We start from the raw sequence: 15187 nt of genomic DNA on the forward strand, positions 1-15187 counted from the left end.
CACACCTCAGGATCCCTGTTACAACACACATATCCCACTGTCAGTACTGGGACACACCTTGGCAACACTGTTAGAACACACACAACCCACCATCCCTACAGGGACGCACCTTGGGATCCCTGCTGGAACACACACATCCAACAATCCCACCAGGGACATATCTCAGGGTCCCTGTTAGAACACACACACACACACCCCACTATCCGTGCTGGGACACACCTCGGGATCCCTATTAGAACACACACACACCCCCCACTATCCGTGCTGGGACACATCTCGGGATCCCTGTAAGAACACACACACACCTGGGGATCCCTGTTAGAACACACACATCCCACTATCCCTGCAGGGACGCACCTTGGGATCCCTGCTAGAACACACCCATCCCACTATCCCTGCAGGGACACACCTTGGGATCCCTATTAGAACACACACACCCATCCCACTAACTGTGCTGGGACACATCTCGGGATCCCTGTTAGAACACACACACACCTCACTATCCCCGCTGGGACACACATCGGGATCCCTGTTAGAACACACACACCTTGGGATCCCTGTTACAACACACACATCCCACTGTCCGTACTGGGACACACCTTGGCAACACTGTTAGAACACACACATCCCACTATCCCTGCAGGGACGCACCTCGGGATCCCTACTAGAACACACACATCCAACAATCCCACCAGGGACACATCTCAGGGTGCCTGTTAGAACACACACACACACCCCGCTATCCGTGCATGGACATACCTCGGGATCCCTATTAGAACACACACACCCATCCCTCTAACCGTGCTGGGACACAACTTGGGATCCCTGTTGGAACACACACACAAACCTCAGGATACATGTTTGAACAGACACCCACCCCACTATCCCTGCTGGGACACACCTCGGGATCCCTGTTAGAACACACACACCCATCCCATTATCCCTGCAGGGACACACCTCAGGATCCCTGTTAGACCACACACACACCTTGGGATCCCCTCTGGGACAAACCACGGGATCCCTGTTGGAACACATATACACACACCCAACTATACATGCTGGGACACACCACAGAATCCCTGTAAGAACGCATACACACAACCCACTATCTGAGCTGGGACACATCTCGGGATCCCTGTAAGAACACACACACACCTGGGGATCCCTGTTAGAACACACACATCCAGCAATCCCTTCAGGGACACACCTCGGCATCCCTGTTAGAATACACACACCCATCCCATTATCCCTGAAGGGACACACCTCAGGATCCCTGTTAGACCACACACACACATCCCACTATCCGTGCTGGGACACACCTCGAGATCCCTCTTAGAACATTCACACACCTCAGGATCCCCTGTGGGACACACCTCGAGATCCCTGTTAGTACACACACACACACACCCCAATATCCATGCTGGGACACACATCCGGATCCCTGTTAGAACAAACATACACACATCCCAGTATCCATGCTGCGACACACCTCGGGATCCCCGTTAGAACACACACATCCCACTATTCCTGCAGGGACGCACCTCAGGATCCCTGTAAGAACACACACACACACATCCCACTATATGTGGTGGGACACACCTCAGGATCCCTGTAAGAACACACACACACCTCCCACTAGCCGTTCTGGGACACACCTCTGGATCCCTGTTAGAACACACACACAGCCATCCCACTAGATGTTTTGGGACACACCTTGGGATCCTTGTTACGATACATACAGAACTCGGGATCCATGTTATAACACACACACACACCCCACTATCCGTGCTGGGACACATCTCAGGATCCCTGTTAGAACACACACACACATCCCATTATCCCTGCAGGGACACACCTCGGGATCCCTGTTAGAACACACACATCCCACTATCCCTGCAGGGACACACCTCGGGATCCCTGTTATAACATACACACACACACACACAACACACCCCACTATCCCTGCAGGGACCCACCTTGGGATCCCTGTTAGAACACACACACCCTACTATCCGTGCTGGGACACACCTCTGGATCCCTGTTAGAACACACACACACATCCCACTATCCCTGCTGGGACACACCTCAGGATCCCTGTTTGAACACATGCACACCCCAGCATCCCTGCAGGGACACATCTCAGGATCCCTGTTAGAACACACACACACACCCCACCATCCCTTCTGGGACTCATCCCATTATCCGTGCTGGGACACACCCCGCCCACTATCCCTTCTGGGACACATCCCACTAGCCGTGCTGGGACACACCCTTCTATCCCCCCAGAGGGATACACTGTGATTCATCTGATCACTTTAGGAATACAGACAGCAGCTCTTTGTGTCCTCTCTCCACACTTAAAGGCCTCCTTGGATGAATCATCTCAAGCAGCCCACATGACCTGTGTGCTGGGTATCAGGCAGAAGGAAATGAATAAAATGCAAAACATTTATTCGAGTGTGTTGTACAAAAAATTTCCAGTCATAAAATGTATATTACAAATCATTGAAAAAGACAAGACATTTGGCATGCATATTCTAAAAAGAAAAAAAACAACCACTTTGAAATGATAAAGTCTAGGTCATTATGAAGTTTTTCCAACACTTTCATTGTTTCATTGTCTTTGTGTATTTTCTGTTAACAACCTTTCTCAGAATTTCCTATTTAAAACACTTCAACCTTCCATAAAGTCATCGGCAGCAGCTGACTGGAGGTGGTTACTGCAGTGCCTTCATGCCAGACCTGTCTAAAGTCAAAATTTTGTTTAAAAATATTTTAAAATAAAAATCACAATTCAAGTCACAAGGCATCACTGCTATGAAAGTAAGAGATCAAGTTTATATTCTGCCCAAATGGAAAGCATTTTGGCTTAAACTTGTTCAAAATAGATTATTGCTTGTAATTTTAGTGTAATGATGTGGGTAGCTGAATATACAATAACATCTGCCTTACCAAGATGGACTTGTCACTTCAGTAATAGCTAACTAGAAAATCTGGAAGTTCAATAAACAACATCATATTTTCTGGAACTCCAATTCACTGCTTGTGCTATTCTGAATGGAGGCTTTCACATTTTTTTCACTCTAGACCTTAGCATTTCAAGAAAGGTATGTTTTACAAATAATAATTGCATGTAAATATGGTCTTGTATTAAAAAAACCCCAAAAAACAACAAACACCTTTAAATATTCTTAAACTGGTTTAAAGCTAAGCATATTGAAGGGCAAATAAAAATTCTGTTTCCCAGGCCATTTAAAATGAGAAAACAATCTCTCCAATATAATTTGTCCTGACATTCAACTGAAACAGTGCTTTGAAAAATGCAATCAGTATCTCATCTTCCACTCACTGGTTCACAAGGCTTTGCTCACACAGTTTGGACCCAACAGTGTCAATAAAATGCAGGATCAAATATGGATATGCCTTTGTTTAGAGATAAGACTTTCAAAAGAAGATACAGAAAGAGACAGAATGGTTTAATAGTGAAGACATGAGAAGTGGCTACAAGAGATCTAGAACATACAGCATGCATGTTTTCCTGCAGCATCAAAACCTTTCTGATGCGCATAGAAGTAATAGATTCTCCAAGGTCCTGGGGTGTGGAGAGGATTTTTACAGGTCTCTTCTAACCTGCAACCTCTGTTCAGGTTGCAATTAAAGGGCTTTTATACACAATGAGCATTAAAAAAGAAAAAAAAAAGGTGCATAAAACCCAGTAAGATCCCTGAACTGAACATGAAGTGTCTCATTGCTTGAGGACAAACACCACACATAGTGATCTCCTTTCACACTGCAGCCTGCTTCACACTGCAGTTACAATTCCCACACTACTGCCAGCTTGCACACATGCTCAGCTGGCTTTTACATCACAGGAAGCAGATATATTCTTCCTGAGACTTTAGGTTCCTGCTACAAACAGACTATGCAGCCAACTGTCTATCTAATGGCAACACAGAGCTAAAGACAAGTGAGCAACACGTCAGTGCAAATGATGGGTTCTGCCAGAGCCACGCAGGAGCACCATATAGGCATAAGGAGACCTGCGGGTAACAGAGCTGTGAAGCAACAAGGGAAACAGGAAATACAGCTGTGCAGCAGCAAAGGAATCACAGGAAATACAGATGAACAGGAACAAGGGAATCCCAGCCACTCCACTCCTTGGAGTATGTCACTGCAATGCAACACTTAAAGGAACAAATGCAGAAGCAAGGGAGAAAAAAGCGTGATGAAACGCCAGGGACTCTGAGGCCACACCTCACTCCAGAAGGCACCACATTCCTGACAGGTCTGCAGATGGATGGACTTGTTCTGAGACAAGCATTTTCATGTGGCATGAGCTTAGGAGGAGGCAGTATGTGTTTACGGTATTTTATATGACATTCTGTTATGAGCTACACATAGGAAAAACTATTTATTATTTCATCCAGAATAAGGTTGTATCTCTGGAATAAGAACATCCATATGGATAGTTACACTCAAGTAACTACTCTGATAAAAGTTTCATTTTCCTCATTAGAGACACCTTAAAATAATTTTTCTCCAGGTAAGTCAAATCTATTTCTCCTTCAAGTATTATGCCAGATATCAACACTCGAGCTGAACTGCTGTCCATGCTATAATTTCATCATGACTGGTTCATATACAGTACCAAAGAGAAGGGGGGCACTGGATTTTATTTGAACAAAAAGCTTTAAATATCCTGAAAATGGAAAGAAATCTTGGAAAGACAGAAAAAAAAGAAACAATGCTTTTTGGGCTGGTAAAGCCACAAAACTGCCTCCCAATCTGGTTGGAACAGCACTATTAGACTGAAGCTCAGCATCAAAAGCAAGAGGCCAGGATGGTGGTTGGAGAAGGTGACACAAAAAAGAAAATACATGGAATACAGTAGTTCTTCTGTGTCTTGCATTTTACAGCTAGGAGTTATTTGTAGTAGCCTATTAAAAAGCACTCTGGTAACAGGATCATCCACATTCAGACTTGGCTTTTCCCACAGTGTCAATCACAGGTTTATTTGACCTATATATATCTAAATATGATCCTGAAGAATCAAATAAACTGTTTCCAAAGTTAAAGGACACAGTTCCAATTCTAAGGACAAATTCTGCAGACTGTTACTCAAGGGCACAGTGCTCAACCAAGAGATCTGCAAGCACCAGTTCTTAAGGCTACAATAAGACACATTTCCCATACAGTAGCTGTTAAGAAAACTATGGCTCAGGTAGCAAGAGGTTTTTCTTCATTTGAGCTGCCTTTCTGAGGCCATTCTTTACAGGAAACAAACAAACCAAAAAGCACAGAAAAAAATGTAAATTAATTACACATTCATTGCTTTAGTATTTAAGATTAAAATAATCTTAAATTTACAGGAAAATCTTAAAGGAATAAGCAGTCTGAAAACTGGTCCATGTAAAAAAAAATAAATATAGCTCTTTATGGAAAAATTTAAAAAGCCCTCAAATACTATGTGAGTGTATTATAGAAGCTGTGGGTCAGAAAAGGAAATGGTGTCCAGTGGTTGGAAGGCATGTTGCAAAAATAACTTTATGTTGATTGCATTCATTTGGATAACAAAAAATTTAGAAAAGGTAATTGTAACAATATGTCTGAGAAACATAATTTCACTAGATACATCTTATAGAGAGAGAGACATGATTTACTACATATTTAACCTTCTAGTCAAGCAGAGTGGGAAAATTAGAAAGATGGCCAAGTACATCAATGCAGTTATCCCATCAGCCCAAACAGCCAAATCTTCATCCTGTTTTTTTGTACTGGGTCTTCTGATAATAGATTAAAACATAATTCTATACGTCTATTAGCTTAACTTCAGCAATTCAGTCATCGCACTCAAAGAGAGAAAAGTAGCATCTTTATTTTTAAATGGCAAAATAAATCCTGAAGCTTAAAGCCCCTTTTGTTCCCACCCTGCTTGCATAACAAAGCCATCAGTCAGAGCCACTAAACCGACTTTCTAGGTTATATCTGTCAGTCAAGATACTGTTCAGAGAATGTAATGTCCAAAAGCCACCGAAAACATCCAAGCCTTGTCACTTGTCTGATGAGTCTTAACTATTTGAATGATAAGATCAGAGTTCAAGAGTGCAGGTAAAAACAGGTTCTATGCTGAAATCAAATGGTATCCAAATTTTGTATCCAAATTACTAAGTTTGTTTTTTAGCTAGTAGTTGAAAGAGTAGGACTATAAGTTATCTCCAGAGAAATGCAGTGGTAGAAACCTTAAGCTAAATGGACACTGTCAGATAAAAAATGCATCCTATTAAAATAAAAATCACCTGCTACTCATAGAACACATTTTTTACAAAAAACATGATTATCCCTTCACTCCTTGTTAGACTTTGCCTTGAGCATTTGAATGCTGTGTCACTTATGTCCTAAAGAGTGGCAGTTTCTTTGAACTGTTTAAAAGTCATTCAACTATTTCTGCTCTATTTTGCAAATACCGCTCCTTCGGATACCTGACAATGCCCCTTTGAACCTAACAGAAGTATGAACAAGCTGTATCTAGTTCTGATTAAAAAGTCAACATTTACATGGTATAACCTTTTAAATCCCCAATATTTATCACTGTCAAAAGTATAAATATGTTTTACTTCTAAAATCTTAATCAAATATTTTTAAAGCTGAATATGTCAAAATAATTAAATCATAAATACTGAATATCACAATTTGTGTCCATGATTTAACTTGTGACCATGGCAAAATCCCCTAAAAATCAAAGTCCGAACTCCGAATTTGACACTTCCAGCTTAGGATAGTGTGTATACTCAGGAAGAAGAACCCACCACTCTCCATCTTTTGAAATGATGACACGGAGCTCAGGTGTGACAGACCCAGGTGGTTTACCATTAGGCTATCAAATCTTGGAAAAATGGCAAGGTCCTGAGTCAAAAATGCCTAAAATACAGCTTTCCTGTGTCGTTGGAATTGCGGAGCAGCACTTTGAACGAATCTGTGGTCTAATTTTCCTAAGCTGGAAATTGCAAAATTTCCAGGCAAAATTTCTACAGCTGTGGAGGAAACACTCTGTGAATCTCTCCCAGAGTCCTGTAGACGAATACACTTCATTAAACCTTTTTTTCTGGGGGTGTTATATTGGTTATATATGCAATTATAGATTTACCATACACTCAAGGAGTCTCATCTCATTTTAGCTAAAAATCTCTTTTCTGCTTTAGGTTTCTACATAAGATTTTATATTCTGTACGGGGAAAAATATTGTATTCCAATATAGTGTTTCAACAAAGAGGGAAAAATAAAGAAATCTATTAAAAATCCTGTCAGTTTTGTTCAGTAAAGTTTTTTTGGTTTTGTTTTTTTTTTTTACAAAAATGTACCAAGGAGTAAACTTCAAAGAAATCAAGTGATGCATATAAAAATAGTTTTCAGTGGCTCTGGAAGGAAAAAATAGCAAAAATAAAAGGAAATACATGAAGGGGGAAAGCGCAAATAATAGTTTCTTTCTTCTTTTTTCACATCACTGAGCATCCTCTAGAGGTTGTTCTGGGATCGCCCTAAAATAAGATAGACAGAGTTGAATTCAGTTCTTACCAGCTATTCAGATTGCAAGCCTAGACTCTGGTAATCATCTCAATTGCCAAAAGCACTTTTTTAGTAGCTTAGTTACAGTAATTTCATGACTATAAGGTGCACCGGATTATAAGGTGCACTTCCGGGTGTCGGCAGATTTCTGAACATTGTGCATATATAAGGCGCATCAGACTATAAGGTGCACTTGTTTTTTTCTGCAGCGAGGATCCGCACACAACAAAGTAATGAATAAGTAATGGAATCGCGCGATCGTGGGGTTTACTGGCAGGTGTTCAATTTGCAAACATTTTTCACAGATCGGTGTAGCCTTTAAACGCAGCCCCAGGTGCCCTCCCCGTGCTGCGGGCCCCGGCACTCCCGCCCGCCCCCGGTGCCAGCTGGCACAGCTCTCGCGGCTGGCACAGCTCTCGCAGCTCAGCTCGTGGCTCGCACTTCCGGGTTGGCAAATTCCCGAACTTTGTCCATATATAAGGCGCACCGGATAAGGCGCACTCCCAGGTTTCAATCAGAATTTTAGTCAAAAGGGTGCACCTTATAGTTGTGAAATTACTGTACATTAAGGGAACATCACTACATAAAAGGAAGTAGAGCGCCTGCCCCAGTCTGCTGCCAGGACTGACACACTGCTCCTCTGGATGCGATTTCCCACGATGGGTTGACTGGTTACTGTCCATATTTCCAAAAGCAATACAGATGACAAATGAAAATTGTGATGTCATTAGCTTGAGACCAGCAAGTTCCTTTTTTTCAAATGCTGATTCCATTTGAGAGAGATCTCTGCTGGATAGTTGCTTTTTTGGGTAACAAAATTCAGTTGTTTTATATTACAAATGCACTGCTCGATCTTTGGGACCAAAAAAGTTTTGAGAACTCACCTGCAAACCTCCACAGAATGGGTTATTTGTGAAAAGAGCTAATGGCCATTGATCAGAAGAACAAACAGAGTTTAAAATTTAAAATATTTTCTGGTATCACCTATATATCTTTCTGCTTTTTTTGCTCTGTCAACTGCTGGTCACCTATTTCAATTATTAAACTAAAGGTTATCAAAACATACATTAAGAAAAACAAGTTTGTTTCAGGTGTAGAAGGTATATTGTATCAGAAAATAAACCAATAAGCTGAAGCTTGCAGCAAGAAAAGCACCTCCATTCCTGGTTTTCAGTAGTTACCTGGTAATATTCTGCTTCCAGTAAGAATGCCGCAGCTCTGTTGCACAGAGCAGCAGGTACTGGAAGGAACACTGCCTGCTAATGCTGCAAAAGTATGATCTGAAGCACAGAAACCCTGAGCTGGCATCAGCCACTTCCTGAGCTGTACTAGGATGGATCCCAGCAGTAATTTCTGGCAGCACCACTCACATTATTCTCTTTCGCTGCACTGCAATGTTGCAAGCAACCACTGAAAGAAAGAAAGGACCAGGAAGCTCATCGCTGACAAAAGTTGAAGGGGGATTCCCCACCCTAGAACTTATGCCTGATTGATCTAACTAATAAGGCACAAGTTAAACATCTGGTCTGCATCTGATTACCTGTTGGTTGAAAAGGTCTTCCTCTCCATATTCTGTTTCATCTTCTTCCTCTTCGTTCTCTCGCACAACTACTGATTTAGTAATGCTTCTCACTGCAACTTCCTACACAAAATGACAGATAAGGAGATAGCCAGTAGTCTTTATCTATCTGTTAAGTTTTTGCTATATAATCAATATAATATCCTTATTAAATTTTGGAGAGTTTAAAGCAACTTGGCTTGTAACTCTAGTTAGGTAAGCAAATATTGGCAGTGTTCTGCAAACCACTACATCATTCCTATTTCTGTGTTCTAAAAGGCATGGTAATATAATTCAGTAATGTGAATTTTCTTTCATTATCCTGGGATTTAAGAGAAGGAAACAAATACGTTTCAGGTGATAGGTAGTTGATTCTACACAAGGTCACAGCAGACACAGGAGCAGGTAGGAGCTGTCTGAGATACTGTGTAATGTGAGAAACCAAACTTTCTCAGTGTGATTACACAACATAAAGAATTTCCTAATTTCTAATAAATATTCAATGTCAATTGCATATGTTGATTATCAGCACAGTCTTACAAGCCAGGTAAAGAGAATTCTAAAACCCCAGGAAGCTTCCTTTATTGCTAAATTATTTTTAACACCTCTAAATAGTGAGAAATTCTTCTGCCTACTTGCACCACAGAAATCACAGGTGAAAATCTCTGGCTGTGGAAAAAGTTGCTCTTAACATGCACCCCTAAGCAGGGATACTAAAGGTAATCATACTGAAAATGGACATGGATTTGAAATTTTTTCAGATGCTAGTTTGACCACACAGTTAGAATACTGAGAGTGTTAGCTTTCTATTTGTACAAATTAACGCCCCCTCCTACCTCATCCTTCCCACAAAGTTCTTCCAGAAAACTGCCAGCAAGAAAGGCAACACAAAAACTGATACTGAACTGTGGTCTGCTTCATTTTCCTACTGCTATCAGATTGCTGGGATAATGACATGGCTATGAGTAACAGCCAAGGCATGATTCTCTCTTGCAAAAGTCATCTGCAGGGATGGTTTTAAAAACATTAACTGTGGGCAAAAAATGCAGAATGCTCAGGAACCTCTGCCAAATGAGAACTTTTGATATGCTTCTAACATGGAAAGGACAACTATCTGCCTACATTAATATTTACATTGCACCTCAGAACATCATAGGAACTACATAATGGAATTGTGAATTTCCAGAAATGCTTCTTTTTTTGTCTCTTCTGAAAGTACATACTCAAATTCCAAACAAATTCTCCATTAGCAGGGTATTCTTCTAAAAGAGGAAAAAAAGTGTCTGTGGGCATAATCATGACGATCAGAGTTTTCAAAAGTATCCCAAAGATGTCAGAGATATGCACACACAGTTACTTCAGTGTTATAAACTGTCATATTAGAAGACAACAGCAGACATCTTACAATCAGGATTTTGTCACTGTGTCATGTCAAATGAAGAGTCTGGGAGATGGGACCCAACCCACAGACACAGCCTACCTCTCCTTCAGAGTTGACGAGGTATGTGCGGATATTTCCACCAGTGCCCCAGCTGCCTTGGTTCTTCCACACGAGAACAGAAGGGGGGCTATGAGATACGCCCGCATCTGCACCCCAGATCTGGAGAGAACGACAAGTTGTAATTAGCTGTTTATCCAATTTTTTATTTTAAATATACATATCCCCCTAATTCCTACTTCTCGCTACATTAGGCTTCCTTTCTGAATTCAAATGGCAGTTTTACCCTACTTTTAACTACACTATTACTTGTAGTAAGGTATTTTAAAAATCTAATAATGCAGTCATGAATTCTTTTCTGAACAAATTTCTCCTACCACTGTCTCAATAACCATACTGTATGGAGTTAAGGCAAAAAGCAGCAGGTAGTGTATCAACTTAATACTTTATGTTTATTTGAACAATTGATATTTAAGTTGAAATATCTGCAAGTGATTAAAAGATACATTTATTTCTTCCTAAAAAAACCCATTTGTTACACACTGAGAATAAAATGCAAGATTATTGAAAATCAGCTGTTCTACTACAGTTAATGCTGAGAATGTCCAGTCTTAACTACAGTCTACTACTCTGGATGAATGCTCTAAACTGTTCTCAATTCTTTAAGAGGCTGAAGCAGGGTTAGGGTTCTAAACCTGGGCAAAGGTGTTTGGAAACAACAGTCCTTGACTAATCCCCCCGAAATACCTCTTTCTTCAACTTTATCTGTGCCCAAAAAATGGTCTAAATACTGAAGTACTAATATAGAAATTAATTTTTTGTTTTGCATTTTTGTAACTGAAATCCTGCTTCTCTAGAGTGAGATCCATGAACCCAAATGTTATACACCAAATCAGGCTGTACCAGACTTAAAGATTTCCAAGTGCCACAGCATCAACAGAAGAATATGTTGTTGACATACTGTAAATACAACTTACTGTAACAGTCTGCCCAGCTCTGAGGACATACTTAGGAGTAAATTTGTAAGCAATTTCATCTCCATCTCCAATCTGTCTTTTCAGTCTCCAGTTACCCAAAGACTGATCCTAATAGAGAGAGTCAGAAAGTTATCCAGAGTGAACAAAACAGAACGAAGAGTCACCACAGTCTAGGTATTTGTTATTAAAATAATGGGAATATTACAGTAATTTCACGAATACATGCCACACCATTTTGACTAAGATTTTTCTCCCAAACCGGAAATGCGGCTAATACTCAGGAGCGGCTAATATGTGAATAATTTTCTGACATTTACAAGCTCAGAACTGCCAGCCAGAGTGCCGAGCCGAGCAGCTGCAAAGCCGGCATTTCGCGATTGTTACAAATTGTTACTCTGTTGCGCCGTGCAGGCAGCATGGGGGGGAAGAGGGGGGGCAGTGGGAGAGAGGAGGGAGAGCTCTCTCCTTCCCTCCTCTGCCGCAGCCCGGGGAAGAGACGAGTGGGCCCCGCATCACCATTGCCGCGGCTCGGGGAGGTGGTGGGGGCCCCGTGCCGCCATTGCCGCAGCTCGGGGAGGCGGCGGGGTGCTCCGTCGCCGCCTGCCGCCACCGCGGGAGCGAGGGGGCCTCCGTCCCTGCCTGCCACCACGGGGCAGAGCCGGGCCGTGGTGACTGAGCCCAGTGGCAGCGGCGGCTGGCCCCCAGAGGCCCCGCTGAGCGGCAGCGCCGGGCTGGGCCACCTGGCCCCGTCGGCAGCCCCGAGCGGGCCGAGCCTGCACAGCCCGAGCCGAGCCAGTAAACCCCGCCCTGCCGCCGTTCTGTTACTATTTGGCAACTTTGTTGCACTTGGGTCCTTGCTGCGAACGACAGAGCGGCTTATATTCAGGTGCGGCTTATTTATGGACAAAGAACGAAATATTTGCCAACACCCAGAGATGCGGCTTATACTCAGTGCGGCTTGTATTCGTGAATTTACTGTAATTTATTTATGGTTGCTAGACATTTGCATTCTACCTTGAAAGTACAGTAATTTCACAACCATAAGGCGCACCGGACTATAAGGCGCACCCGCCGGGAGTTGGCAAAATTCGCAACTTTGTAGATCAGATAAGGCGCACCGGACTATAGGGCGCACTTTTTTTTTGCAGCGAGGCTCCGCCCCCGGCTCCCTCCGCGCGGTTGCTGGTCGAGGCCCCGCCTCAACCCGGCAGTCATTGGCCCCCGGGCCCGCCTGTACCTGGCAGGGGCGGTGCCGCGGGGCCCCAGGCCCGCCTGCATCCGGCGGGGCCGGGGCATGGCCGCCACCCCTCCGTGCTGCCTGCACGGGGCCGGGCTATGGCCGCCGCCCCTCCGTGCTGCCTCTCCGGGGCCGGGCTATGGCCGCCACCCCTCCGTGCTGCCTCTCCGGGGCCGGGCTATGGCCGCCGCCCCTCCGTGCTGCCTCTCCGGGGCTGGGCTATGGCCGCCGCCCCTCCGTGCTGCCTGCACGGGACCGGTGGGTGCCTGTGGAGGGGCGGCTCCGCCTCCACGGGGCCAGGGGGTGCCTGTGGAGGGGCGGCTCCGCCTCCACGGGGCCGGTGGGTGCCTGTGGAGGGGCGGCTCCGCCTCCACGGGGCCAGGGGGTGCCTGTGGAGGGGTGGCTCCGCCTGCACGGGGCCGGGGGGTGCCTCTGGACGCGCGGCTTCGCCTGCACGGGGCCCGGGTGTGCCTCTGGAGGGGCCGTCCTGCTTGCACGGGGCTGGAGGGTGCCTCTGAAGGGACGGCTCCACCTGCACGGGGCCGGGGCATGCCTGTGTAGGGGCGGCTCCGCCTCCACGGGGCCCGGGTGTGCCTGTGGAGGGGCGGCTCCGCCTCCACGGGGCCGGTGGGTGCCTGTGGAGGGGCGGCTCCGCCTGCACGGGGTCGGTGGGTGCCTGTGGAGGGGCGGCTCTGCCTCCACGAGGCCCGGGCGTGCCTCTGTAGGGGCTGTGCCGCCTCCACGGGGCCAGGGGGTGCCTGTGGAGGGGCGGCTCCACCTCCACGGGGCCGGGGGCTGCTTGTGGAGGGGCCGTCCCGCTTGCACGGGGTCGGGGGGTGCCTCTAGAGGGGCCGTCCCGCTTGCACGGGGCTGGGGGGTGCCTCTGGAGGGACGGCTCTGCCTCCACGGGGCCGGGGGGTGCCTGTGGAGGGACGGCTCCGCCTCCACGGGGTCGGGGGGTGCCTGTGGAGGGGCGGCTCCGCCTCCACGAGGCCGGTGGGTGCCTGTGGAGGGGCGGCTCCGCCTCCACGGGGCTGGAGGGTGCTTGTGGAGGGGCCGTCCCTCTTGCACGGGGCCGGGGGGTGCCTCTAGAGGGGCCGTCCCGCTTGCACGGGGCTGGGGCGTGCCTCTGGAGGGACGGCTCCGCCTCCACGGGGCCGGTGGGTGCCTGTGGAGGGGCGGCTCCGCCTCCACGGGGCCGGGGGGTGCCTGTGGAGGGGTGGCTCCACCTCCACGGGGCCTGGGGGTGCCTGTGGAGGGGCGGCTCTGCCTCCACGAGGCCGGTGGGTGCTTCTAGAGGGGCCATCCCGCCTGCACGGGGCCGGGGCGTGCCTCTGGAGGGACGGCTCCGCCTGCACGGGGCAGGGGCGTGCCTGTGTAGGGGCGGCTCCGCCTCCACAGGGCCGGGGCGTGCCTCTGGAGGGGCAGCTCCGCCTCCACAGGGCCGGGGCGTGCCCGCCCCTGCTCCGCCCCACCTCCACCTGGCAGCCATGGCCCTGCCGGCTCCCCCCCGTGGCTCGCAGCTCGCACTTCCGGGTAGGCAATTTTTTTGAACTTTGTAGATCAGATAAGGCGCACCGGACTATAAGGCGCACTTCCGGGTTCCAGGGAAAATTTTAGTCAAAAGGGTGCGCCTTATAGTCGTGAAATTACTGTATTTGCCTACATCCAGTCAGAGTCTAAAGTGTAAATCTCATGAGGTCATTCAGCAAAATTTTAAAGGATATCTTTTTCACACAACAAAGTTCTGCTAGACAGCAGGTTGTTTCTGTGAGCAGTGTCCCAGCACTCATTTACACATTTGAGACACAAATTGTATTCTCTTCCCGCAGCACGTTAGCCCACCGTTGTGTTCAACTTTTCAAAGCCCCCATTAATTCCCGCAGTGTGCTGCACCTTGAGATGCTGCTCCTGCTCTCCACATGACCACACCTACTCATGCTGCAAAGGGCTGCATATCACCTCAGTTTAGCTCCTCCCTGTTTTCTCTGAGTTCTGCTGATGCTCACCTTCTCCGAGTTGTTCTTAAGCTGAACATATTTGCCCTCCAGGTCTATCTCTTCTATACTGATATTTCCTGTAGCTGAAGCTTGCTGGGACATTTGAAAGCTACTGCTACTGCTGCTGCCACTGATGCTTCCTGTGCCAATCCCACTTGTTCCACTGCCGGAAAGCTCCTCTGCTTCAATACGCTTTCTCTTGCCTCGGGAAGAGCGAACAAGCGAAGCGCTGCTGCTGCTGCTGCTGGAGGTAGCTCGAGAGACTGTGACACGGGAGGAGGGACTTGGAGAGAGCTTCAACCTTAACACAACCAAGAATGCATTTTAATTAACTCACCCAGAGAACCACTGACAAAGCTGCAATATCCTCAAGTAACCAGACTGTAATGTGTTCCGAGGCTGACAGCATCCTCA

At 46.3% G+C, this 15187-nt stretch overlaps 1 protein-coding gene across 1 annotated transcript in view; it reads right to left on the minus strand.

Moving 5' to 3' along the window:
• Positions 1-2434: 2434 nt before the first annotated feature.
• The window catches only part of LMNB2 (lamin B2), a 41278-nt gene continuing 28525 nt past the window's right edge, over positions 2435-15187 (minus strand). Inside the window, exons 8-12 of the mRNA XM_033082101.1 lie at positions 14783-15074; positions 11537-11644; positions 10602-10721; positions 9104-9205; positions 2435-7535 (exon numbers count right to left, since the gene is read on the minus strand). Of these exons, the coding sequence (XP_032937992.1) occupies positions 7494-7535; positions 9104-9205; positions 10602-10721; positions 11537-11644; positions 14783-15074 (664 nt within the window). The 3' untranslated portion in view covers positions 2435-7493. The remainder of the gene's footprint in view (positions 7536-9103; positions 9206-10601; positions 10722-11536; positions 11645-14782; positions 15075-15187) is intronic.

This window comes from Catharus ustulatus, chromosome 29, assembly GCF_009819885.2.
Source record: "Catharus ustulatus isolate bCatUst1 chromosome 29, bCatUst1.pri.v2, whole genome shotgun sequence".
NCBI classification, from domain to species: domain Eukaryota; kingdom Metazoa; phylum Chordata; class Aves; order Passeriformes; family Turdidae; genus Catharus; species Catharus ustulatus.